At 40.3% G+C, this 23321-nt stretch overlaps 1 protein-coding gene across 1 annotated transcript in view; it reads left to right on the top strand.

Moving 5' to 3' along the window:
- The window catches only part of PTPN11 (protein tyrosine phosphatase non-receptor type 11), a 41543-nt gene that overhangs the window by 5520 nt on the left and 12702 nt on the right, over positions 1 to 23321 (top strand). The window contains exons 2-12 of the mRNA XM_072142739.1: positions 1948 to 2070; positions 3818 to 4012; positions 4155 to 4347; positions 9786 to 9902; positions 10020 to 10133; positions 15760 to 15856; positions 17702 to 17781; positions 18061 to 18219; positions 19615 to 19746; positions 21004 to 21158; positions 22632 to 22699. Coding sequence (XP_071998840.1) covers positions 1948 to 2070; positions 3818 to 4012; positions 4155 to 4347; positions 9786 to 9902; positions 10020 to 10133; positions 15760 to 15856; positions 17702 to 17781; positions 18061 to 18219; positions 19615 to 19746; positions 21004 to 21158; positions 22632 to 22699 — 1433 coding nt within the window. The remainder of the gene's footprint in view (positions 1 to 1947; positions 2071 to 3817; positions 4013 to 4154; positions 4348 to 9785; positions 9903 to 10019; positions 10134 to 15759; positions 15857 to 17701; positions 17782 to 18060; positions 18220 to 19614; positions 19747 to 21003; positions 21159 to 22631; positions 22700 to 23321) is intronic.

Genomic DNA, 23321 nt, shown 5'->3' with positions numbered 1-23321 from the left:
TGCTGTAAGTGCAGTGCATGCGCAATGAAGCCGCAACATTATCACATAATCATGCAGGATCTGGAGACTCACATCTATGCAAATATAAGTTTTTGGTTTTTTTTTTCCTCACCAATTCTCAAGTCGATTTGGGACCCTAAACCACAGGTCAGTAAGGACCTGTAGTTGGTTTTGGATCCAAAATCGACATGACAAAGCTTCTTTAAAATATAAAGTTACACAAACAGTATATATTAGGCTATCCCATATATGTGTTACAAATATCATGTGTTAGTTGCAGTATATGAAAATCCATGTATTAACCCTTCCTCAGCTTACTTGAGCACAGCCGTGGCTGCAGGTATTATATCTCCATAGAGCACCATCTATCACACGCTGCATCTCTGTTTTTGGGTCATTTACCTCTATGCAGGGATTTGTGCATCTGTCTGGAGCTCCTACTGGTAATGATAGCAACCTGCAGATTTTTCAAATTGCTCTGACTTGGGACAAGCGAGTACCTTCCCTCCTCATAGGCGTGCAGAGGGGTGTCTGACATGCACAACAAGTGTGGCCGCTCCATCTCCCCTTTTCCCATCTGTGGTGAAGTTACTATTTGTTACTTTGTTGTTTCTGGCCTTTGTGTCTGTACAGAGGAAGTGGCAGCCTGACTGGTGACATAGGAAAGATCTCAGGTGAAATGGTCTATACTTCTCTCAATGAGTTGTACACCATAGTAGTTATTATTAATATCAGAATTTTTTGAGGAACAATCCGCATCTTTATTAGTTTTTTTTTTTTCTTGGCAGCGCTCGGCAATTTCCGTCAGCTCCATAGAGATTAATGGAGAAGAACGGTCATGTGCAGCCGTCTGCTCCATTAGTCTGATGGAGCGATGAGGGGTCTGACAAAGGTACGTGGGACCACTCGTTTTCGTGATCTGTCGGGGTCTCAGTGCGGAGACCCCCACTGATCAGCAAGTTAGGCCCTATCCCGTGTATAGGGCCTAACTTTTATTTGTGGGAAAACCCCTTTAAGGCTGCATTCACATGCAGTGTAGGTTGGACATTCAGTAGTTTACCACAAGGGGGAGCAATGTGTCTATGATACAACATTCCCTATTGTACAGTGGTATTTCACTTTTTTTTAAAATACATTTCCTGTTATTTAGCAACACTATTTTCTGAAGCTTTCTACAGTGGTGCTTGATACCGATATGATATGTGTTATGTATGGTATATAGGCGTTTTAGCTATAAAGAAAACCATTAACATTAAACTCTTTTAAATCCATATAAGCTTATTTTAGGTAGGATAGACCTTATAAGCTTTATATTGGGATACATTGTCATCAGGTTTGGGTCGTGAGAGCAGGAGTCCTCAACTCAATCTGTGATGTTCCATGTACTGTAGTTGGTTGGGGGAGATTTATCAGAAATGTCTGCGGTAAAACTGTTCTAGTTGCCCATGGAAGACTGGTCTGCTTTATCTAATTTGTTGTATGGAGCTTGTTTCTGAGATTTCTGTTGTTTTTCATGGGAGACCGCTCCAACTGATGATATCCATTTATCAGTTCTTCTTAGATTTTTTTGGGTGGATTTTTATTATTTTGTTTCTATGTTCCCCTATAAAGAATGGCTGGACCTTTATACAACCTCTTGTGTCACCCCCTCATCCTCTTAGACTGTAAGCTCTTGTGAGCAGGGCCTTCACTCCTATTGTTCCATATGACTGTTTGTCTTATTATATTTGTATATGTCCCCCATGACCTATGGAATATGAAGGCTCATTAGAAATAAAGATTATTATTATTATTATTATTATTATGATTATTGTTATGTTCTTCCATAAGGAAAACAAGTTTAGTAAATCAGTGGAGCTTTCCGGTTTTCTCTAACTTTTTTTTCTAACATTGCATGGCTTTGTTGACACATCATAATTAATTTTGTTTAATTTCCTCCTGTTACAGATGGTTCCACCCGAATATAACAGGTGTTGAGGCTGAAAATCTTCTCTTGACCCGTGGTGTTGATGGTAGTTTTTTGGCTCGGCCCAGTAAGAGTAACCCAGGCGACTTTACACTCTCTGTTAGGTAAGAGGTTTGATGTGACAGAATGATTTAAATTACTTCAATATCCAAATATTAATGAGATGAGTAGTAATCAATAGAGATGATATGATTATTGCTGGACAGGTTCCCTGGAGACTTTTGTTTGCTTTATACTTTTGTATAACATTGATTGATTACAGATCACATGTACCTCTAGTTCTTTAAATGTAAAGATTGAATTCCCAAATTGCAGCAAAACCCACTTATTGTTCCTTTCTCTGTCACAACTTTCAATTATATCGGCATCCTGAAGATGCCAATACAGTAAAATAAAAAAAAGGGGAGAAATTCAGATTATTTTTAAAGCTGCCCTTCAGGGTCCTCTAAATGGGAGAGGTCAAAGATAATCCAGTTACGTACACATCTCCTCACTCCTCCTGTGGTCCCAGGCAGCCAAGGATGAGTTGCTTTAATATAGCGCTGAGGTCCTCAAATCTTGGGGGGCTTGGCACTGCAATAGGATGCCTTGAATATTCGATGGCAAACTCTTTGCAGAGGGAACAGGGTGAAGGGTGAGCCAGTGTAACAGACTGTAAAGCCATATCACAGTGGGGCTAATCTAGCCCCTCAGGATCATTAGCATAATTATAAAGTTGATTTTAGAAGGATGGAGGCCATGGATAACAAATATAATGAGATTACCACAGTGACTGTGCCTGGATCTATGAGTAAGTGCCCCTGGTTTATCTATTATTGATTTTGACGGTAGTTTTACTTTAGAAACACCTGTGCTGGTCACTTATTACACATAGGTCCTGTTTTTTTTCCTTTATGCACTATGGACCATTAGGTTATTAATTATTTATAATATATGTTTTGTATACTGAGGGCACACCTGGTATATACTGGCCTGATCCCTAGATGGCTGTATGTGTGTGCACACTCACTTGTGGCCTACTGCCCTTAAAGAGAACCTCCCCAAATAATGACTTCATAAAAACTATAATTAAAAAGAATAGCCCTTATCCCTAAGGGTGCGGTCTCACATACTGCTAGTGCAGCGCTAGGGTACAGGGGCAACGTTTATTCGTTTCTATATAAACCTTGGAAATCATTATCCAGAACCCGGTGTCTTTCATTAAAACATTGCGTTCTGGTTACCGATCACTTGTGTTTCCTTAGAAGCACATATGCGATTAGACCGAGGCCCGCACCTGTACCCTAGTGGCAACGCAGCGCTAGCAGTATATGTGAACACTCTAAATGTTTCCTCTCCATGGCTGTGACGTAGAAGGTCGCAGGACCTTAGATGAAGGCATACTGGTCACATGACTATAAGTGCCCAAACTTTCACCCAATGTTGCACACAGTAAAATATCAAAGCACTTAGACCTGTCAATTAAGGAAGAAGTAGGCAGGGCAATGCAAGTAAATTTTAATATGCAGGACTCGCTTAAAGTGATTGACTCACATCAGGTCAGTTGCATATAAGTTTACAAACGGATTTTTGTAATATTTCAGTCATGGAAATGAATCATTTAGGGATATGGGCCATGAATTTTAATCATAGTTTTTAATGAAGTCTTTATTTTGGGTGGGTCACTTTGCATGGCAGGTTCTCTTTTAGCAAACACAACTGGAATATATTAGTTTCAATATATCAAAGGTGTCCCAGTTCACTATTATTCGACTAGTTTGTGTTTCTTTACTTGGCCAGGTATTGCTCTTGTTCAATGATGATGAATGTTACACATGACCTTGTCTTATACATGCGTGCTTCTTCTTGTAGGAGGAATGGAGCAGTGACTCACATAAAGATCCAGAACACCGGTGATTACTATGATTTGTACGGAGGGGAAAAATTTGCTACTCTTGCTGAGTTAGTTCAGTATTACATGGAACACCATGGACAACTTAAGGAAAAAAATGGGGATGTTATTGAGCTAAAATATCCTTTAAACTGTGCGGATCCCACATCCGAGAGGTGAGTAGTACTTTATAATCTAGAGGTTTATAATACAAAGTTAATTACTAATATCATTGGATGCCTATAATTGTGGTAAACCTAAATGCCTTCATTCTTTTATAAGTAAATCTTTTTATTTCCTTTTCTGCTCGGTGTTTAGGTGGTTTCACGGTCATCTCTCAGGGAAGGAGGCTGAGAAGTTGCTAACTGAGAAGGGCAAACATGGAAGCTTTCTGGTGCGTGAGAGCCAGAGTCACCCTGGAGATTTCGTCTTGTCTGTTCGCACGGGTGATGATAAAGGAGAGAGCAATGATGGCAAGTCTAAAGTGACACATGTCATGATAAGATGCCAGGTAATCTGTCTTGAGAATTTACTTTTATTTACTGATCTCTAGAAACACTTTTTATTATATTTTTTTTTCAACAGGATGTCTCTTTCCAAATTTTCTTTAGCAAAATTGTTTACTGCTGTGAGTGGGCTACAAGCTGCACCGTTCATTCCATCATATCCAACTATAATAATAACTAATATAGTCATAGCGGTTGTTAAGCCTTTTGAGTGATGTTCTGTCATGAGGATAGTGGCTACAGGACCACAACACAGCTAGTACCCAGATAGATTATCTGGGGCCCAGATACCAACCAATATGATATTGACTTATCCCAACCTGTATGTCACTGTATATTTAAAGGGGTTGTCCAGGATTGAAAAATTTACAGGCAGCTGTGGGTGGGGCTGTAAAAATAATTTACCTGTCACTTCCAGGCCTCTGTTTAGAGGCCAGCACTCCAGTCGCAGCCACTGCCATGCATCTGCTACAGCAGTGTGGTATGGAAAGGGCCCACGAGCTGAGCCCTCTCCATATAGGGTAGCGCACAACCCCGATTGCTATCAGCTGATGTAAGTGGCATGATCAGCCGTTCCAGAATGACCTCTATACAGGCCAATCCTAAGTGGTGCTCGATGTTTGTGTATAGAGCTGTGATGTTGAGGATAGCTAGTACAAAATCCTCCTCCTAAGGAAGTTCGTTCAGAATATTGATAAGATGGGAGGAGTCCCTTAGATAACTTTTCATTTGAGTGACATATTTCTGTAGAAATGGGTCCGGGTAATGATATAGGTTACTTGTCAGACATAAGTTTAACCAATCAAAGTCGCTTCTTTCAGTGATTGGCGCCAAGAACATCCTGGGAACCCCCATCCACTGCTCAGTACTGTATATTGTATAAGCAATTACACTTGACATTTTTAATGAAACTGTTGTTGTTGATTATGGCAACCAATCAGAGCTTAGCTTTTTATTTTATAAACTGCTGCTGGAAAATGAAAGCTGAGCGCTGATTGTTTGTGATCAGTACCTAAAACAGTTTTGATAAATCTTCCCATTGTGTATTTTGGGCCGCACAGTGAAAGCTGTAAGAACAAATCCTGTAAGAAAATGGTGTATATGTGTTTTATTGTCATTTGCAGTGTTGGAATTTTACCAGTGCAATGCTAGGAATACCATATACCAAAGAGTTTGTATGTTCTCTCCGCGTTTGCGTTGGTTTCCTTCGGTTTCCTCCCATACTCCAAAACCTACTGGTAGGTTGATTAGATTGGGAATCCCATTGGGGACAGGGACTGATTTGGCAAACTCTGTGCAGCGCTGAGTAATCTGTGTGCGCTATATAAGTAAAGGAATTATTATTATTACTAGGCAAACTATTTAGCTAAAAAAAAAGCCTCTCCTAAATCTCTTCTAAAACATTTTTGTCATTTGGAAGGGGAGTTAAAGGAAATCTACTATGAGGAAGCTATCATCAAAAGTAGAACTGATGGCTGATTCCTCCTGCCTACCTCTGCCCTAATCTGTAATTTAATAATCCAGGAAACTAACTTGTTAAACTTTATTTTAGTAATATGTAACTGCAGAAGCTACTGGTGTGTACTAGCCTGACTGGGCATTGGGAGCTTGGGCTAATTCACACCCCTAACCTCTGCAGTTCATTTACATATTACTAAAATTACGTTTTTAACAAATTAGGGGAGAGGAGAGGCAGGCAGGCAGGAGGAATCTACCATAAGATCTGCTTCTGGCTTAAAGGCTTCCTTTAAAGTGTAACTCCGAAGTTAGGCTTCATTTTGGTTAAGTTCTTAAAGAGGACTGTCACCAGTTTTGGGACTCTTAAACAAATACAGGTCCGTATGGACCTGTGCTTAAGGGGTCCCAAAAATATGGGTGTCCTCAGTGATGCTAGTGAAGGGCGGTACAGCGCTTCTCCTCTATACCATAGATACTACAGTGCCCAGACACAGAGGTATTTATAAAATATACCAGATCCGACTTGCATACAATTCGGACTTAATTACTAACTGCCTCTATAGCTACTGCCAAGTTAAAGTCCTCAAAGTATGAATTTTCTTTTATCACCGGCTATTATTAAGGGTCCAGGAATTTTTTTCTGGTGTCTATTTAGTACATAAACACAGATTGCTCTTCGTTCTGTTGTATCTAGTTCTAAATCCTCGCTGCACCATCTCTCCTCATTGTCTTGTGATAAGTTTACAGCTCTTGATAGTAATTTTTTTTCTGCATTATAATTGCAACCCTGGCTTTTTACCCTAAAGAGGGTGAGCCAAATAATGAAAATAGAGGGGATGCTAACCAAATAATTACAAAACCGCTATTATTACTACTTTGCTACCTAAGAAGACATGTACTGTATTAAAGTTGTTTAGTTCCCATGTAGGTAATAAGATCTTCCACAATACCACACTCTCATCGTATCGTTTGAATATACAGTATAATGAAAAAATATAATTTACCACAGCCAGAAATCCAATCGAAAACAGTCTACACAGCTTACTGAGCCTTCAATAACGTTCTAGATCTCATTGAAGTGGATGTAAAATAGTGCCCAAAATGTGGTACAATTAATGCAAATTTCTCCCAATGTTTCTGGGCCTGTCCGCATATAGTAAGTTATTGGACAGAACTTATAGATAATATTAATATGTATGACTTAATGAATAGACTTGCAGTGAACCCCTGGCTGTTCCTATTCCACTGTGATCAAAGGAAAAAACTATTCCAGCCAAAGACTCGTAGGAAATTATTAATGCTAAAAAAGTAACCCTCCTGCAATGTCTAAAGAGAGAAGAAGCAAGTAAAATCTACATGACACGGGAGAATATGGAGTCGAGTCGGAATAGGCGCTAGAAAACATCCATCACTGGAGCAAGTCGGACCCACTGCATGCCGTAGCGGGAGGGAGTGGGTTCGGGGGGTTGGGAAGACAGCTGCTAATGTGTATATATATATTTTTCTATACTGCTGCTTTTTTTTTTTTTTTTTGTTCAATGCTTTATGAATTTTTGTATGTTTTGTTTTGAAAAAGAGAAGAATTAAATTAAAAAAAGGAGTATATTTCCCCCCACCCTCGGGGAAACATCTCATCAGTGTCTCATTTTCAAATCCATTCATCTGCGCATGCGCCACACTACCTAGGGTGAGTTGGCAGCGTAGTGTGGCGCATGCGCAGATGAATTCGGGGACCTTGCGGCCGGCACTGCTTCATCTGCGCACAGCACAAGCGATGCAGGCGCGAGAATGCCAGACGCGGTCAGCGAGAGTTGCGGCAATCAGGCGGGACGTGAGTAGGTGACGTCAACAGTAGGGCCGAGCAAGGGGGCGTTCAAATGAAGACGAAGGGCGGATGAGGGGCGGTAATATTGATTTGAAAATGAGACACTGATGAGACGTTTCCCGAGGGTGGGGGGGAAATATACTCCTCTTCAACCCCGCCCATTTGGCGGCTGGAGTAGTCACACTGCACAGGTCTTTCAAAGGTAAAATATAAGTTATCTTTTTCTCTGTAAAGCCGATTCTTGCAATAAAAGATGTTTAGCCGTGTACATGCAATGCTCTATGGGGAAGTGTGGAGGGCTAAAATCGAGGTCTCCTGGTGACAGGTTCCCTTTAAGTGACTTGCAGCTTCACGCTTTTACTGGGTGAAACAGCTGCTTTCTGCCTTCTTCATGCAAATGGCAGAAACTGGTGTTCATTTCTATTTAAGAATCTGCATAAAAAGTCAGATGGAAAATGCCAAGCCCTTTCCAGCAAACATTCATTTGTAGCTTCTGTCCTTGAGGTAATAAGTATGTCAGTAGAGATCTTTCTGTGCCTCGAATCTTTCTGATGTCCTAGTTCTGTCTGTCATGAACCGGCAAAGCCTAGAGAATGTGATCTCATCCCAAGTAAGGATCTCCTTCTCCTAACATGAGTTGGCACACTGGGATGTGTGTGTAATGTCTTTTAATGTGGGCAAATGCTGGTTAAATTGTATACTACTCTATACTGTAAAAACTGGATACAAAGATTGTCAAATATTGACTGTATTTTGGTTTTATCGGGCTGAAATTACTATTTCTGAGATAATACTTTGGTCATCAATGCATGATGACTCTCTGTTTTACTTTACAGAGGGGTTTCTGAGTGCTCTAATGGGGTATTCGAAAAGGGATTTGCTTTACCACCTACCTGGTGGACATCTACCAGAGGGCTAGAACTCTGGATTTGTGACGCATAGACTGTCCCTTTTTTTTTTTCCTCTAAAAGAGGTTCTGCAGGGAGAATATGGATGAGCACACAGAAGCTGCTCACACCTCACAGATAAAGTAAATATTGACCGAAATTTTGATAAGGGATAATTTAAACTAATGTTTACAGTATATACTCATGTATAAGCCAAGTTTTTGTGCTGAAAAACCTCACCTCGGCTTATACAAAAGTTAAAGGAAACCTACCACTTCTGAAGGTAGGTATGAGATACAAACACCGGGCACCAGCTCAGGGTGAGCTGGTGCCGGTGCTTAGTCTCGTTAGTGTTAAAACCGCGGTATCGCGGTTTTAACACTTTTGAAACTTTCTAGCAGAAACTGCTTCGGCGCTGCGCGCGACCGTGCGCGCGCAACGCCTGCGGCGTTTCCAATGTAGGCGCGCGCGCGCACGATCGTGTGCACGAAGCGCCGAAGCAGTTTCTGCTAGAAAGTTTCAAAAGTGTTAAAACCGCGATACCGCGGTTTTAACACTAACGAGACTAAGCACCGGCACCAGCTCACCCTGAGCTGGTGCCCGGTGTTTGTATCTCATACCTACCTTCAGAAGTGGTAGGTTTCCTTTAATGAATTTTTTTTTTGTGCTTGCTGGGCTGGTTTTATACCACTGGGGGCTTGCTGGGAGACTGACCAATGCATTTCCCAGCCTCGGCTAATACTCAAGTTAATAGGTTTTCACAGTTTTTGGTGGTAAGATTAGGGGTCTCGGTTTATACTCGGGGCGGCTTATACTCGAGTATATACGGCATGTTATTTAATGTAAGTTTTATGTAAACATTTGTTTTCATTGCATTTGTTTCATGATGATTAACAGTTGACAGCCTGTACCACCAAGTCAAATTAAATTGCCTGGATGTCTAGGGTTGATGGCTGCCTTTACTTTTTAATCTGTTTTATTGCTATAATTGTGACTGTCTTAAAAATTCTAGTTTATTTCAGTTTTAGTGATATGAAGATCCTAAGGCTATAGGAAAAATATTCTTGTCCATATTTAAATTAATTTTGTTGTAAATTCATACCAATGTGTATTCATCTTTCTATATAAAATTCGTTGTAACATCAGAAATATGTTAAAAGCAAAAAGAACTTAGCCCTGAGGTTTTTATTTATCTGCCTGTAGTCCTGAAAATCCAATTTTTGTACGATATTGTGCCACAATTGTAATACTTTAGGTTTTTGTTGTTTTTCAGGATCTCAAATACGATGTTGGTGGTGGAGAGAAGTTTGATTCTTTGACAGATCTGGTAGAACATTACAAGAAGAACCCAATGGTTGAAACACTTGGAACAGTTCTACAACTCAAACAGGTGAATTCATAAATGGGAAAATTTTTCTTGTAGGAACATTTCAAGTTAACATTTATTTCTATTTAAGCTTAAAGCTTTCAGTACACGTAATAACCCTTCATTTTTGCTTTATTTTAGCCGTTGAATACAACGCGTATTAATGCAGCAGAAATTGAGAGCCGAGTGAAGGAGCTCAGTAAGCCGGCGGAGACTGCTGATAAATTTAAGCAGGGCTTTTGGGAAGAGTTTGAGGTATGGATGAATAGACTGGCCTATATATTTCCTATATTTATTTATTCATGTATGTTCTTATTTTGTTGGTGGGGAATCTGTTCTTAATCTGGTCACCTTACAATTCTATAAGTAGCTTTTGCTTGCTTCTGTTAACACCCCCATAGATATGCATGCTCTTTTACCACTAGAAAAAGAGCTGGAAAGAGCTGAAAAGAGAAAAACAGCCACCTTTGGTGGCAGCTTATCTCCTTTTGAGAGCAAATCATCAGGTATAAAAAAGTTAGTTAAATGTATACAGCTATCTTTACTATTAGATTGTTGATATAGTGGAGGTGTCCCCTATAGCACTGGCCAATCATTAGTAGAGTTGAAAACTCCCCCATACACATTAGATGGTCAGCCAAACCCATCAGAACAGTTATGTTTGGCTAAAATATGTTAGGGGATAACGTGCCGATTGATGAGAGTGGCGGGTCATGCATGTGCACTGTACTCGCGATCCAGCTGTGGCTCTTTTTTTGGCTGCATCTGGCTCGGCTTCCTGTCCCTGCATCGTACGTCTACATTTTGTTGCCGCTTCATACACATATCTTTGCTCTCTCGTTCACTGCATTCTATGTGCAGTGACAGAAGGCGGTGTGGTTACTATAGAAGCGTACGACCTTGTGTGCCGCCTTTCCTGATCAGTCACTGTGGTTACCCGAACTTCCAGGTCTCAGATGTCTGGTTGGCTTGCTGGCACACGGGTTCAGACGTTCCGTCACGCTAGCTAGCTGGATTTCCGGGTGAGCGTGATGGACATTGGAGCGCATACATCTCCATATATATATACTAGAACTGTTCTCTGCTCTGTCCTCTCTGCTTCACTAGACCTTACCCTAAGTAACCTCAGCTTATGTAGCTTTTATATCTATTTCTACCATTGCAGCCATATTATCGATCTCTGCTCCCTTCAAAATTACATCTCCTTTATACATTTTCACTACTTACCCAATTCTTTGGAAAGAAGTACTTTATCTTTTATTTGTTAGCAACAGCGTACTTGATACACCTACTTTATATTTAGTTTTAAACATATTGTATAACTCTGACAGAATTACATTTTCAAGTACCGTATGTGGCATTCATGGCTCTCTCAGCCAAAAAGGTTCTCAACTGAGGTAAGTAGCCATGTGCTGCTTTAGTGCCATAGAGATGAGTAGAATAGCAGGGCACATGACCAGATCATATGTTTAATTTGTGGATACGAAGGTCCCCTTTTCTCTGTATCCATGGGGGTCCCAGTGCTGGGAGTTAACCCCTGTTCTGTGGATAGAGGATAATGTGATGGAACAAAGCCCATAAAGGTGTAATATTTGTTTGTAAAGGGCATGACTGTCAGTAATGGGGCATGGTTGCAATATGTTCCCATTAAAATAAATCTATCTATCAGTGTAATGCACACAGCACAGCCATGGAGCCCTTGCCTATGATTAGGACATGTACTACCACTAGTAGGAGTTTCTGTGGTGCCATTACAATTTAGTAACCAATTTCACAATATCAAACGGATAGTTAAAAAGTACTTACCTGTACTCCTTTTTGATAAGGACTATCATGATATTATCAGTCGGGGAGTAAGATTTGTAGCCAAAAAGGGCAAAACCATAGGTTCCACTTTATCCCCTAGCCTGTTCATCAGTGATAAAACAGAGAAAGATAGAAGAACGTGGCTAAATTACCCAGGGTGCCACAAATGTGGACATAAACATTGTAAAGCATGCGAATTTATTATGAAAGGGGATTCCTTTACCTCATATAGAACTTTGCATATCTACCCTATAAAAACCTACATTAATTGCAACACTTCTAATATCATCTATTTGGCTTCCTGCACCTCGTGCAGAATACAATATGTAGGCTGCACAACCTGTCCGGCAAAAGTTCGTATCAGACGACACATGTCAGACGTAACAAACAACTCATTTAATGTCTCCTCTCTTACAAAGCACTTTAGAGATATGCATGAAGGGGACTTATCCAGTTTCAAATGGACAGGTATAGAAAAGGTCTCCAAGCCCGCCAGAGGCGGAGACTTACAAAAGAAACTTTTGAACAGAGAATCGTACTGGATCTTCGTTTTAGAAACCAGACAACCAAAAGGGATTAACCATAGACATGATCTGATAACAGTTTATTAACAAAAATATGTACCTTGTAATATGTATTTTAACATCTATGTTTCTCCTAATGGTATAGACACATCTAGACCATGGATTATATTTGATCTAGTATTTGCAGTATGGCTACATTTTCTTGTGGAAAGGGTTAAATTTATTTTCCCCTCCCTCCTTGTTTGCGATTTTGGTCATGTGACCACCTTCGCTAGTTTTATATAAAGGGTCACTATTTTATGTGTTATATGAGATCAAGACTAAGGCTATTCAGCCGAAACGCGTCGATCATTTATTTCTTCATTGTGAACACAACCGATGTATTGTTGCACCAATAAAGCAAGATTTTAACCGGACAAGAGTGTGCGCTGGAAATCCTTTTTCTATTGGGCCATTGTCATGCAGGTTCACTGTCTTTCTGTCCATTGACTGAGGCTGATGGGAACAGCAGGGCGCTGTACTCGCTGACCCTATATACAATAAAAATGACTACAGAGCACATTTCTGACCATTGCACTCAATCAAGGGTTGAATATGATTGTGGTGGTTTCAGAATGTGGTGTTATGACTAGATCGGTAAAAAACCATGTAAATGTTGTGTAGGGTTGTTTGAGAGCACAGTTATTGATGGACATTACAGGTGCCATGTGTGCGGTTTGCGGACCTCTTGTTTCTAGCTCTTTCTCTTACTGTGGCATTGCAGCATTCAGTCTGTAGGAAAGCACCGCATTGCCTGTGTTCTGGTGTCTCGCGCTGCAGTGTCTGAGGCAAGGTATAGTGCTGCATAAAGAGAACTTTTGGAGTAAAAAGGCTAGACCCAAATGACCATGACTCTGTGTAATTCAGAATTAACAACTGCAAACAGATGGCCTCCGCATCACTTTGCCTGGCTTGTAAGCGCCACTAATTCCTATTAATTATACATTCCCCCGGAATGTAAATATATGTGATGCAGGGAGGTCATGGAATCGTGATGTAAAGGGCTGTATTTTACCAGGAGGTGAAGCCCGTCTCTTGTACGGAAATTGTAATTAACAAACATATAAAGGAACACTACACACTAAGAAGAATGAGACAAGGAAACAGCTCTATCTTTAAATCAATGTCTTAAAGGGTGTTTGTAGTTATCAAACTGGGTGGAAAAGTAAAGGTTATTCTACCGTCTTTGTTCCTGTGCTGCGGTCCTGGTCCCTTTGATTTGTGTTGTAGCAGACCCGTATTGTCTGCTATGGATATCACTGTTACATAGTAGCTTGCTGCCCTGACCTTCTTTTTCCGTAGTCCCACAGATGAGATAACTAGGACATTCGAGCGATAAGACAATTGAATGCAGATTCCTGTATTGCATATATGCTGCATAATAGTGTGAAAATGTCACACATGTAGTTGAATCCCTGACTAGGTGTCCATGCTTTGGACTGTGATGGTGCAGCAATAGGAAACTTATGTGAAAACCAGTGCAAAGGAAATCATAATTGCGAATTCCCACGCAGCACAGAGGTGCCTTATTTATTCCAGATACTAATGTTTTGATATATTGTTAGATTTTTTTTTTCCACATCCCAACATACACTGCTTGTGGCGATAACACACGGTAGAGAATTATAATATAGGGCAGAATACAAGGTCCCAAGCCTTCTAGGGAGCCCATGGCCACCAAAACCGCTCACCGAATTTTCTACTCAGAAGGAAATTAACCCATTAAATCCTCATACATCTGTTCTTGCTCTCAATACAGAAGCCATTTCAGGAACTTCAAAGGTCCTGAAACCGCAGATTGAAATCAGGCAAAAGCAAAGCATCCTCCATTCCCCAAAAAGCGTGATTCTAGTACCATATGTAGGAAGTAAATTCCAGACTAATAGGGTCTATAATATTCATACAGCCTGTGGCAGCCCCTGGATAACACTGCACATGATCTATCAGGTGGTTTCAGGGACTGTGCAGTCACATAATTGGTGGTGAGCAGCCTTAAGTCAAGATGTCGCCAAAGGAGAGTCTTGTACTGGCATCAGCGATGACTTGTACACAAATCTGTCATCGCTGAGGCCCATTAGCGATTTCTCAGTTGTGTGGATCAGTAGTGGCAGCCACAGAAAACCTCTAAAGGCCGAGTTATGTTTTTGTGGTGTTTTGGACAACTTTCATAAATTATAAACGTTTTAGGAAAGTTGAATGACACTTTTTTTAAAGTTTTATAAAAGTTTTGTAATAAAAACCCAGTGTTTCTTTTTTTTGTCTACGTTGTAACCACTTTATTGGCTGTGGCCAGGTATGTTTTTTGTATAGTTACAGTTCATCTTGATCATGAACTGTCTGTTCTTCCTTTCTGCCTGGAAGACACAAAGCTCTTTTCTTGTGTAGATATTGCATTGTGTTTATTAATCCGATTGTAATAGTTGTTGCTATTAAAGGAATTGTACAAAATTGGCATGTTATCCCCTATCCACATGAGAGGCTCTGACTTCTGTGACCCTAATGGTCATGATAATGGGACTCTCAGCAATCCGGAGAATAGTTGTCGGGTTCTCCCTAATGGATAGAGCGTCAGGTTGAGCATGTATCCTGTGGCTTCATTTGATATGGGAGTTAATGCTGTGGCTGGTTCTCAATTTCTCCCACTCCCATGCTGTTGACGCATTTACAACCTGGGGCATCCGTTCTCTGGTTTGCTGGGGCTCCCAGCACTGATCAGCTGATTATTCCCTACAATGTAGATAGGGTATGACCTGCAAACTTGATACCACTCCTTTAAGTTCTTATTTATCGATCAATAGAAGATTAGTACTTGCAATGACTAGCGAGGGATTTTTTTCAATGTAAACTCTATCCTGTTTGTAGCAGTAGGATCCTGGTTCTGCCGCTCGTGCTGGTGGATTAATGAGTCTATTGTAATGGCATCCAGACTATTGCCATAAGCACACAATGCAACTGCTCCAGACGCTTGTTCCCTCGACTAATACATTGTGAAGGTTCTTCCATGCTGCGTGCAATCATTCTCCACATAATGGATGGCTGACGCTAAAAATATTCTTTATGCAAAGGGGTATATCTGTCTGTTACATTGTGGAGACCTCATACTGTCAGGAATCTGCTCTTCCATCACCATGTACAGCGCTGGCTTGACTCTGGAAAGTTAATATTTTATATCGCCATGTTAGCAGCCACAAATAAAATGCATTGCTTTATGTAAGGTTATTAAAATATCGGATTCTGGGTGGTAAAGAGGATGGCCTTGAAATCTAGTGCAGCGGATAATGAGGTATTCAGGTTATTTCCGCCTCTGCATCTCCATGTAGAAATGAGCGCGGTACCATCCACGAGAGGGGTGGATATTTTAGGAACGCGTTGACAGCAGACCTCATTGTAACTCTGACTGACAGGTAATTGTTCAGTCTGGGAGATGCAGCAACAGCTGCTTAAAATGACAGAGATAAATGTTTCTGTGTTTCTTCCACAGAAATGAATTTTATTACTTTTTCTTTCCTCAGACTTTGCAGCAACAGGAATGCAAACTATTGTACAGTCGTAAAGAGGGGCAAAGGCAGGAAAACAAGAATAAAAACCGTTATAAGAATATCCTGCCTTGTAAGTACTGCCCATAGTATTTGTCATGGTTTTCCTTCAAATATGCTTCAGCAACACTTGGGTTTACAGGCCTGTACCTGTGAAATTTTACATTATAATCAAACAAGTGCATCCATTTACCATTTAGCACCATTTATAGTGCTACCTAGAGTGAACACTGCCTGAATTCTCTACAAACGATTGCTATGTAAAGGCAAACAATAGTTCTGCAGCCTCATTACCATGGTGTAGAGTCCAAATAAGGTTCAGTGAGTTTAGAATGTACATTGGACATTGGAGTGTTAAAAATGAAAAGTCCATATTATACTTAACCCCTTCATAACTGCCAAATGGCTATATTTGTTCTACTTGCACCCCACTCCATGCAGATAACACTTGTATAGATGTCATGACAGTGACACAATTCAAATGATTATATCTTCTGAACCGTGGCACCTAGAAACACAGTCCTGATGTCTTATTAAAGAGTAGAATCCTGTGTTTCTGGGCACCACAGAACCTTATAAAGTTGCAGTTACAAATCCTGATGTGATATTAAAATGGTAATTCTCCTCTTTAATGTGACACCACAACTTGTTTCTAGGTGATACTGTTAAGAAGATATAGCTGTTAGAAGTGCCCCCTCCTATTCCAAGTTGGAGTAGCTACGTAGTTTGCGGCACCGGGAGCTATGCAAACCACATAGCTACTCCGACTTGGCAGCGTAGTGGGGTGCATGCGCAGATGAATGTGGGACTATGTGGCCGGCACCGCTTCATCTGCGCATTTCCGCGCGCACAGTACAAGAGCTGCTGACCATGTAGGTGTGAGAATGCCTGACGAGGTCAGCGAGAGTTCCAGACAGCAGGCGGGACATCGATAGGTGACGACTGCAGGGAGGTGAACCAGGGGGCATAAATTAGATGGAGAGGGGTGGGATTAGTCTTTTGAAAATCACACATGGAGGATTGGTTTCCCGAGGCTGGGGGTAGAACTACTTCTCTTCACCCCCGCCCAGGGGCCACTTGACACAGCACATGTCATTCAAAGGTAATACCTAAGTTATCTTTTGTTCTGTAATACCGATTTTTTTTTTTTTTTTTTTTTTTTTTTTTTTTTCCCCCACACACAAAAAATGTTTAGCAGTGTATGTGCAATGCTCTATGGGGGCGGCGGGGGGTATCCTAAAAAGGGGTCTCCTGCAAACCTTAAAGGGTTTTAATTTAATTCATTTGCCATATGTAAACATTTCTTCAATTGGATGTTATTAAAAAAAAATGTTCCTGTGTGAAGATAATTTCTCATAAATATAGTCATGTTGTCCCTTAGAAACGAGATAGCTTCCTTGGTTACGACCACCTCACATTCTGGCAGCAGTGGCCAGACATGCGCTATTGAGTCCTGCCTGACCCCCTGTATTCAGCGATCATTACCACAGGACAGCTGTGGGACCTGCAGTACCTCCCGGACATTTCATGTACAAAAACCTTTAGTTTCTTTGTGCAATCCCTCCAGCAGTGGTGGCCGTATCCAAGGACGCTAGCTCGTGGTTTTTTTTTTGGTCATTTTTCATGTTAAAGTTTTTTTTTTAATAAGTAATAAAATGTAATAAACTTTTACAAAAAATATGTAAATCATCAAAGTAAAATAGTTATGATATGGTCATTTAAAAAAGAGCGTAACAAACTGCAAAACTTGGTCACGGAAGGTTTAAGCGGTAAATTTGGGGCAAAATCAAAAGCAAGCTGTAATCCTTTATAACCACTTGAACATGCAGTCCTAGCTAAATATCTACATTGTGATATGATACGTTGTCTAAAGTCAGTGTTTTCTTAATGAATTATTATTATTTTTTTTAATTTACAGTTGACCACACAAGAGTTGTTCTTCATGATGGGGATCCTAATGAACAGGTTTCTGATTACATCAATGCCAATACCATAATGGTGAGGTTTTTTTTTTTTGTCCTTAAAATAAAAAAACAAAACGTGGATTTCGTATATAAAAGGATTTAATCCACAAACAACGTATGATCACTGGCAGCTCAATCCCTGACACACACACTGATCACTTTTATGTATGGAGAGGCAATGTTTACAAGTCCAGTGATCACACATTTATCACTTCTGCTGTGGATATAATAAGTGCTGTTTGTGGGTTACCGACTATAATCACAATGGACAGTGTATATGTGTACTTTATTATATTTTTATTTCACTTTGCAGCCTGAATTTGAAACAAAATGCAACAACTTAAAACCCAAGAAGCGTTATATTGCTACTCAGGGCTGCCTACAAAATACAGTGAATGATTTCTGGAGAATGGTTTTTCAGGAAAACTCCAGAGTTATTGTCATGACAACTAAGGAGGTAGAACGAGGCAAGGTGAGTCTTAACATTTGGGTGCTTAATGATCTCTGCAGTCCATACTCCAGGTCTCCTATGCCCGACAACAAAGTCTGAAAAATCGTTTTAAAATTATATTGTAACGTTCAATAGAAGAGGAGCACACACTGGTGACGTTGCTTTTTTATTTTTCTCATAACCCTTGAAATGTCTGCCTCTATTATTTTATATTGGTGATTGGGTTTTAAGCCTGCCACCCGTAAGGGTTATCAGCACCCTGTGTCTTGTTTAAATGCTACTATACAAAAAGGATAAAGGAAAACGGGCCACAGGGGACGGCGCCTCGGGTGATAACGTTTCGACAGGTTGGAAAATTTAATGGCAATTATGCTCACCTTGTTGCCACTTGGTATTAACGCAGGGTATGCCCATCCTGGGGTCCAATGAAATCCAGTGTGATGGTCCAAATAATGGTGGAGTGCTAGACACTTGTCTCCTGGATGTTTTTAAGCAGCTCCCAAGGCTCAGGATGACCGGTCACCACACGGATGGCGGTAAAATCACAATAAATGTACAGGAATAAAAAGTTATGAGCACTAAATGGGGCGCTTTGATAACAATCCAAGGAAACAAAATTGGTGTCTAAAATGCAGTTTATTAATAAAAAACAATAAAAGTTATATATAAAAAATCATAGATTGAGCATAATTATCAATAAGTCCTATTAACCCGTTTCGGGTTCTAAGACCCTTTCTCAAAATCTGGACAACTAAGGTATAATCAATAAAAAGCACTTGGTTCCCAGTAAACTTTATTCCCAGGTATGTTTTCTTATAATTGTATTTAAGACCAAGTGCTTTTTATTGATTATACCTTAGTTGTCCAGATTTTGAGAAAGGGTCTTAGAACCCGAAACGCGTTACTAGGACTTATTACTAATTATGCTCAATCTATGATTTTTTTATATATAACTTTTGTTTTTTATTAATAAACTACATTTTAGACACCAATTTTGTTTCCTTGGATTGGTATCAGAGCGCCCCCTTTAGTGCTCATAACTTTTTTTTTTTTTTTTCCCTGTACATCTATTGTCTAAATGCAAGGCACTAGTTTCTGATCGCCAATCACATGCGCTTGCATTCAAACACATATGTGATCAGCCTTGGCCCGCCCCAGTGCGTTTTGATTCAGTTTTAAAACTGAATCAGCACCCTAAGCACTTCACATAGTGCTGCTATCCTCCCTTGAAGTCCGAGTTTCTTTGTATAGATGGTAGTATTTTTGCCATGAGAATTTGATTATAGAGATTTGATTATAGAGACACAATGAAGATAATGTACTGCAATGTATTTTAAAATTTTTTTTTTTTCCCTTCCTCTCTCTCTCCTCTTTGTGGTGGGAATGACATTTAATGCTGGGGTTTTGTATTTTCAGAGTAAATGTGTGAAGTATTGGCCAGAGGAGCATGCACTAAAGGAGTACGGAGTCATGCGGGTGAGAAATGTCAAAGAAACACCAGCTCATGACTACATATTAAGAGAGCTAAAACTTTCAAAAGTAGGACAAGTAAGTGTTTTACAGCTTCATTTCTCTATATTATAGTTCAATCATTTTATTGAGTTTCAATAAACAAGTAAACAGGTAACATATATAACAAATAATGTTCTAGCAAATAAAAACTAATACAACAAGTACATAAGAATCACCTCTTGTCTCTGAGCAGTACATGGCATTATGCATATAAATGGGGCACCAATATCTTTCCATACAAGTAGGGGAGGCAAAAGTAGCTTGTGGGAGTGGTCTCGTGATTTTCGCCACTGTCAAAGGAAGCAGTGTGGGAGAAACCAATGAGCCTAAAAAATTCCATGGGTGCCCGTAGTATGCAGAGGACAGGCGTGGTGGTGTGTACCCCTGGGCCTGTTGAACCATTGATAACTATTATATCTCCCGCCTATTCCAAAATAACCCAAGTAGCCGGGGGGTAGTTGAGGAAGCCCGACTTGCTTATCTTAAATGATACTGTCGCCTCCAATGTGGAATCCATATGGGACATTTCATGTGTCATTTCTCTATTTTATGACATGATTATAGCTGCTTAAAATATTTCTTGGTATTCTGGTTGGAAAACACAGGGTTGATTAAAAAAAAAAATAAAATTGTATATTTTCCTTTTTGAAATGAATGAGGTCAGGCTGATTTGGCCAATTCTCGCCCCGGTTGCTTCCATGTAGCATCTGTTTTTCACTGATCCCTATAAACTATTTTCTATGAATTGTCCTTGAAAAACTGATCAGACCACGGCATGCTGTACTTTTCATTGAAACACTGCGCTGGTAACGGGAGCCATCCATTCTTACTGCTGACAATCTTCCATCCATATCATGCTGCATAAAAGATGCACTCTGCTGACAAGCAAGGGTTTGCTAGTCATCGGCAGTGCAATCACACAAACCAGTTATTGTGAGTATTCCTATGAATGCTCATTCTCAGTAATCCGCATAAATTTCGGAACTCCCTTAGAATTCAGACTTGTCCTGGTTTTTGTCCTGTCTTTCACTCGTGGCTCCATAAGCTCTGTTGGGCCAAAATGCATGGTGGTTTTTTAAAGTCCTGTACTGTTGTCTGAAAGGAGACCTGTAATGCAAAGTGGGTCACTGACTTATTTCATTGCAGAATTAAAAGTGCAATCTTGCTTTATGTAGAGCATAGCCACTAGCAGAGGAGTTTTGTAATCGCTTACTCACCTCCTGCCATTTAAAACACTTGGAATACATATCTGTGTGTATTTTAATAGACTAATTACTGCTTTCCATACATCAGGGTAACACTGAAAGAACTGTATGGCAATACCATTTCAAAACCTGGCCAGATCATGGAGTTCCTACAGATCCTGGTGGTGTCCTGGACTTTTTAGAAGAAGTTCATCACAAGCAGGATAATATACCTGAACCTGGGCCTGTAGTTGTTCACTGCAGGTAACATCTAAACATATTCCATTGCTTTGGTCTTTTTTATTCTCCTTCTTCTTCTTCTTTTGGATAAAATGGATAAATGGATAAAACATATCTTAAAGGTGTTAAAAAGGATGTGTAAAACATGGCTCTTATCTTCCAGAAACAGCATCACTCTTGTCTGCGTTTTGTCTAAATTTGCAGCTTGGCTCAATAAAAGGGGTTGTTTAGTTTCAGCAGATCAATGTTATTATTTTTGCACTAAAAAGTTATACCATTTCCAATATAATTTGTTTTCTAGATCTGTGCTTGCTGTCATTCTATAGAAAGTTTCATTGTCTTCTTTCTGTGGATGGAAATCTGTCCCTGGTCATGTGATATCACACAGATGCAGGGTTCTTTATATCATACAGCTCTGATTACGCTAACGAGCTGTGCACCTATTTGTTTTGGGCGGCTTAACAATTGTCAAGTTCAGTCCATGAACGTTCGAGGTTTTGCTTCACAGAACCCACTCCTGGGGAGAAGCACAGAGTTCTTGTTAATGAGTACAGTTTTCTGCATATCGGGGAAGCAGGGACTCTGTGCAACATACATCCATATTGGTCTCAGTGCCATCCCCTGAAGTGGGTTCAGTCCATGAAGCAGGACCCTGTACGGTCATGAATTCACAGACTGAATGTGACGAATGTTAAGCTTCCCCTGAAACTGGTCAAACCCTTTAATTCTGCAATAGCTCTGCTGTTAAACCACATGCACCCCTTTCACCTGTGTGGCACTGTTTGTGGAAGAAATAAACCTTGTTTTCATTAAGGCTTCATGCACGTGACTGTAGTTGAAGCACCTGCCCGGTTGGAGAAGGGAGGAGGGTGAGCGCTCCTCACCTCTCCCCTCTCCAGTGGAATCCAAGCAGCTGCACAGCAAATTGGGTCAAGTAGGACCTGCTGTATCTTTTGCGGGGTAGCCACCCGGCTATGTCCCTCTCTAGTGAGACACTTTTTGGTTACTGCACAGTGACCTAGTGCGATAGACTTCTATGAGGGCAAATTGCAGCTAGGTCACGGCCCACAATGCACTCGTGTGCATAGAGCCTAAGGTTGTACAAGTTAAAATGTAGGAAATCTCGTATTTTAAATGCTGAGTAAGTTTCCTGATTGTATGTCTGAAGGCTCTGCTATTTATTGCCTTGATATATTGACACTTTTATGAATATTTATACACTGAGTGATGCATTGTATGCATATGATGGAGAAAGTAGAACATCTGACTCTGGGTGTTCCTGTGTTGGCTGGAAGTGATTTTCTGCTTGCATTGTACCTGACATATTTCCTAGTGCCGTAGTGGCAGACTATCATTTTGGCATCGTCTCTATAATAAATGTGTATTTCCATGCTGCCAGCTGGAATGTGCGGCTATTCAGCCTACACAATGATGTCGGTGTGTTCATACTTTGGGACTGTCTTTTGCTCACTGTGCTGTCGTTTTCTTTATTAACAGTGCAGGGATAGGACGTACAGGCACTTTTATTGTGATTGATATTCTCATCGATGTCATCCGAGAAAAAGGTAGGTATGGAATTTGCCGTTATCTATCGCTACCAGGGATTCGGACAAGAGACTTGAACATATGGTTCTAGAGATATGAGGATATTGTATATTCATTGCTATCTTGCAGGGCTGATTTCTTTCATCATCATTTTAACCCTTTCCCAGGAAAAAGCTGACAAGATGCATTGTCAGATTTGTCAATGTTGAGTGGCAGTCGAATAAAGAAGATTAAACGTGTTCTTCCAGGCACATCATGCTATTGAGTCATAGATTATTCCAATGTATTCAATTCCACAATCCCCAAGTTTATATGACTTGCACAAATCCCTTTGGTACTAGCACCTGAGCTTTTTTCTGCCCACTTAGGTCTACATAGTGCCATATGCAGTAATAGGCTTCCCTGATAAGACTTGACTTCACTGTTTTTTAGTAGTAGATTCTCATGTGACTATATTGCATTCTTCTGCTTGCTGTCAATGGATGAAATTAGAAACTAATGGACCCAGAGGGTTTTCGGTTACATTCATTTGCAGCACAAATCTATTGACCTGATTAAGATTGGGGCAGGGAAGATCTAGAGTACAGGCGGTCCCCTACTTAACACCCGACTTAGAGACCACACCTAATTAAAAACGGACCT

The sequence above is a fragment of the Engystomops pustulosus genome, chromosome 1, assembly GCF_040894005.1.
Source record: "Engystomops pustulosus chromosome 1, aEngPut4.maternal, whole genome shotgun sequence".
In the NCBI taxonomy this organism is placed as follows: Eukaryota; Metazoa; Chordata; class Amphibia; order Anura; family Leptodactylidae; genus Engystomops; species Engystomops pustulosus.
This window is presented reverse-complemented; position numbering and strand designations above follow the sequence as displayed.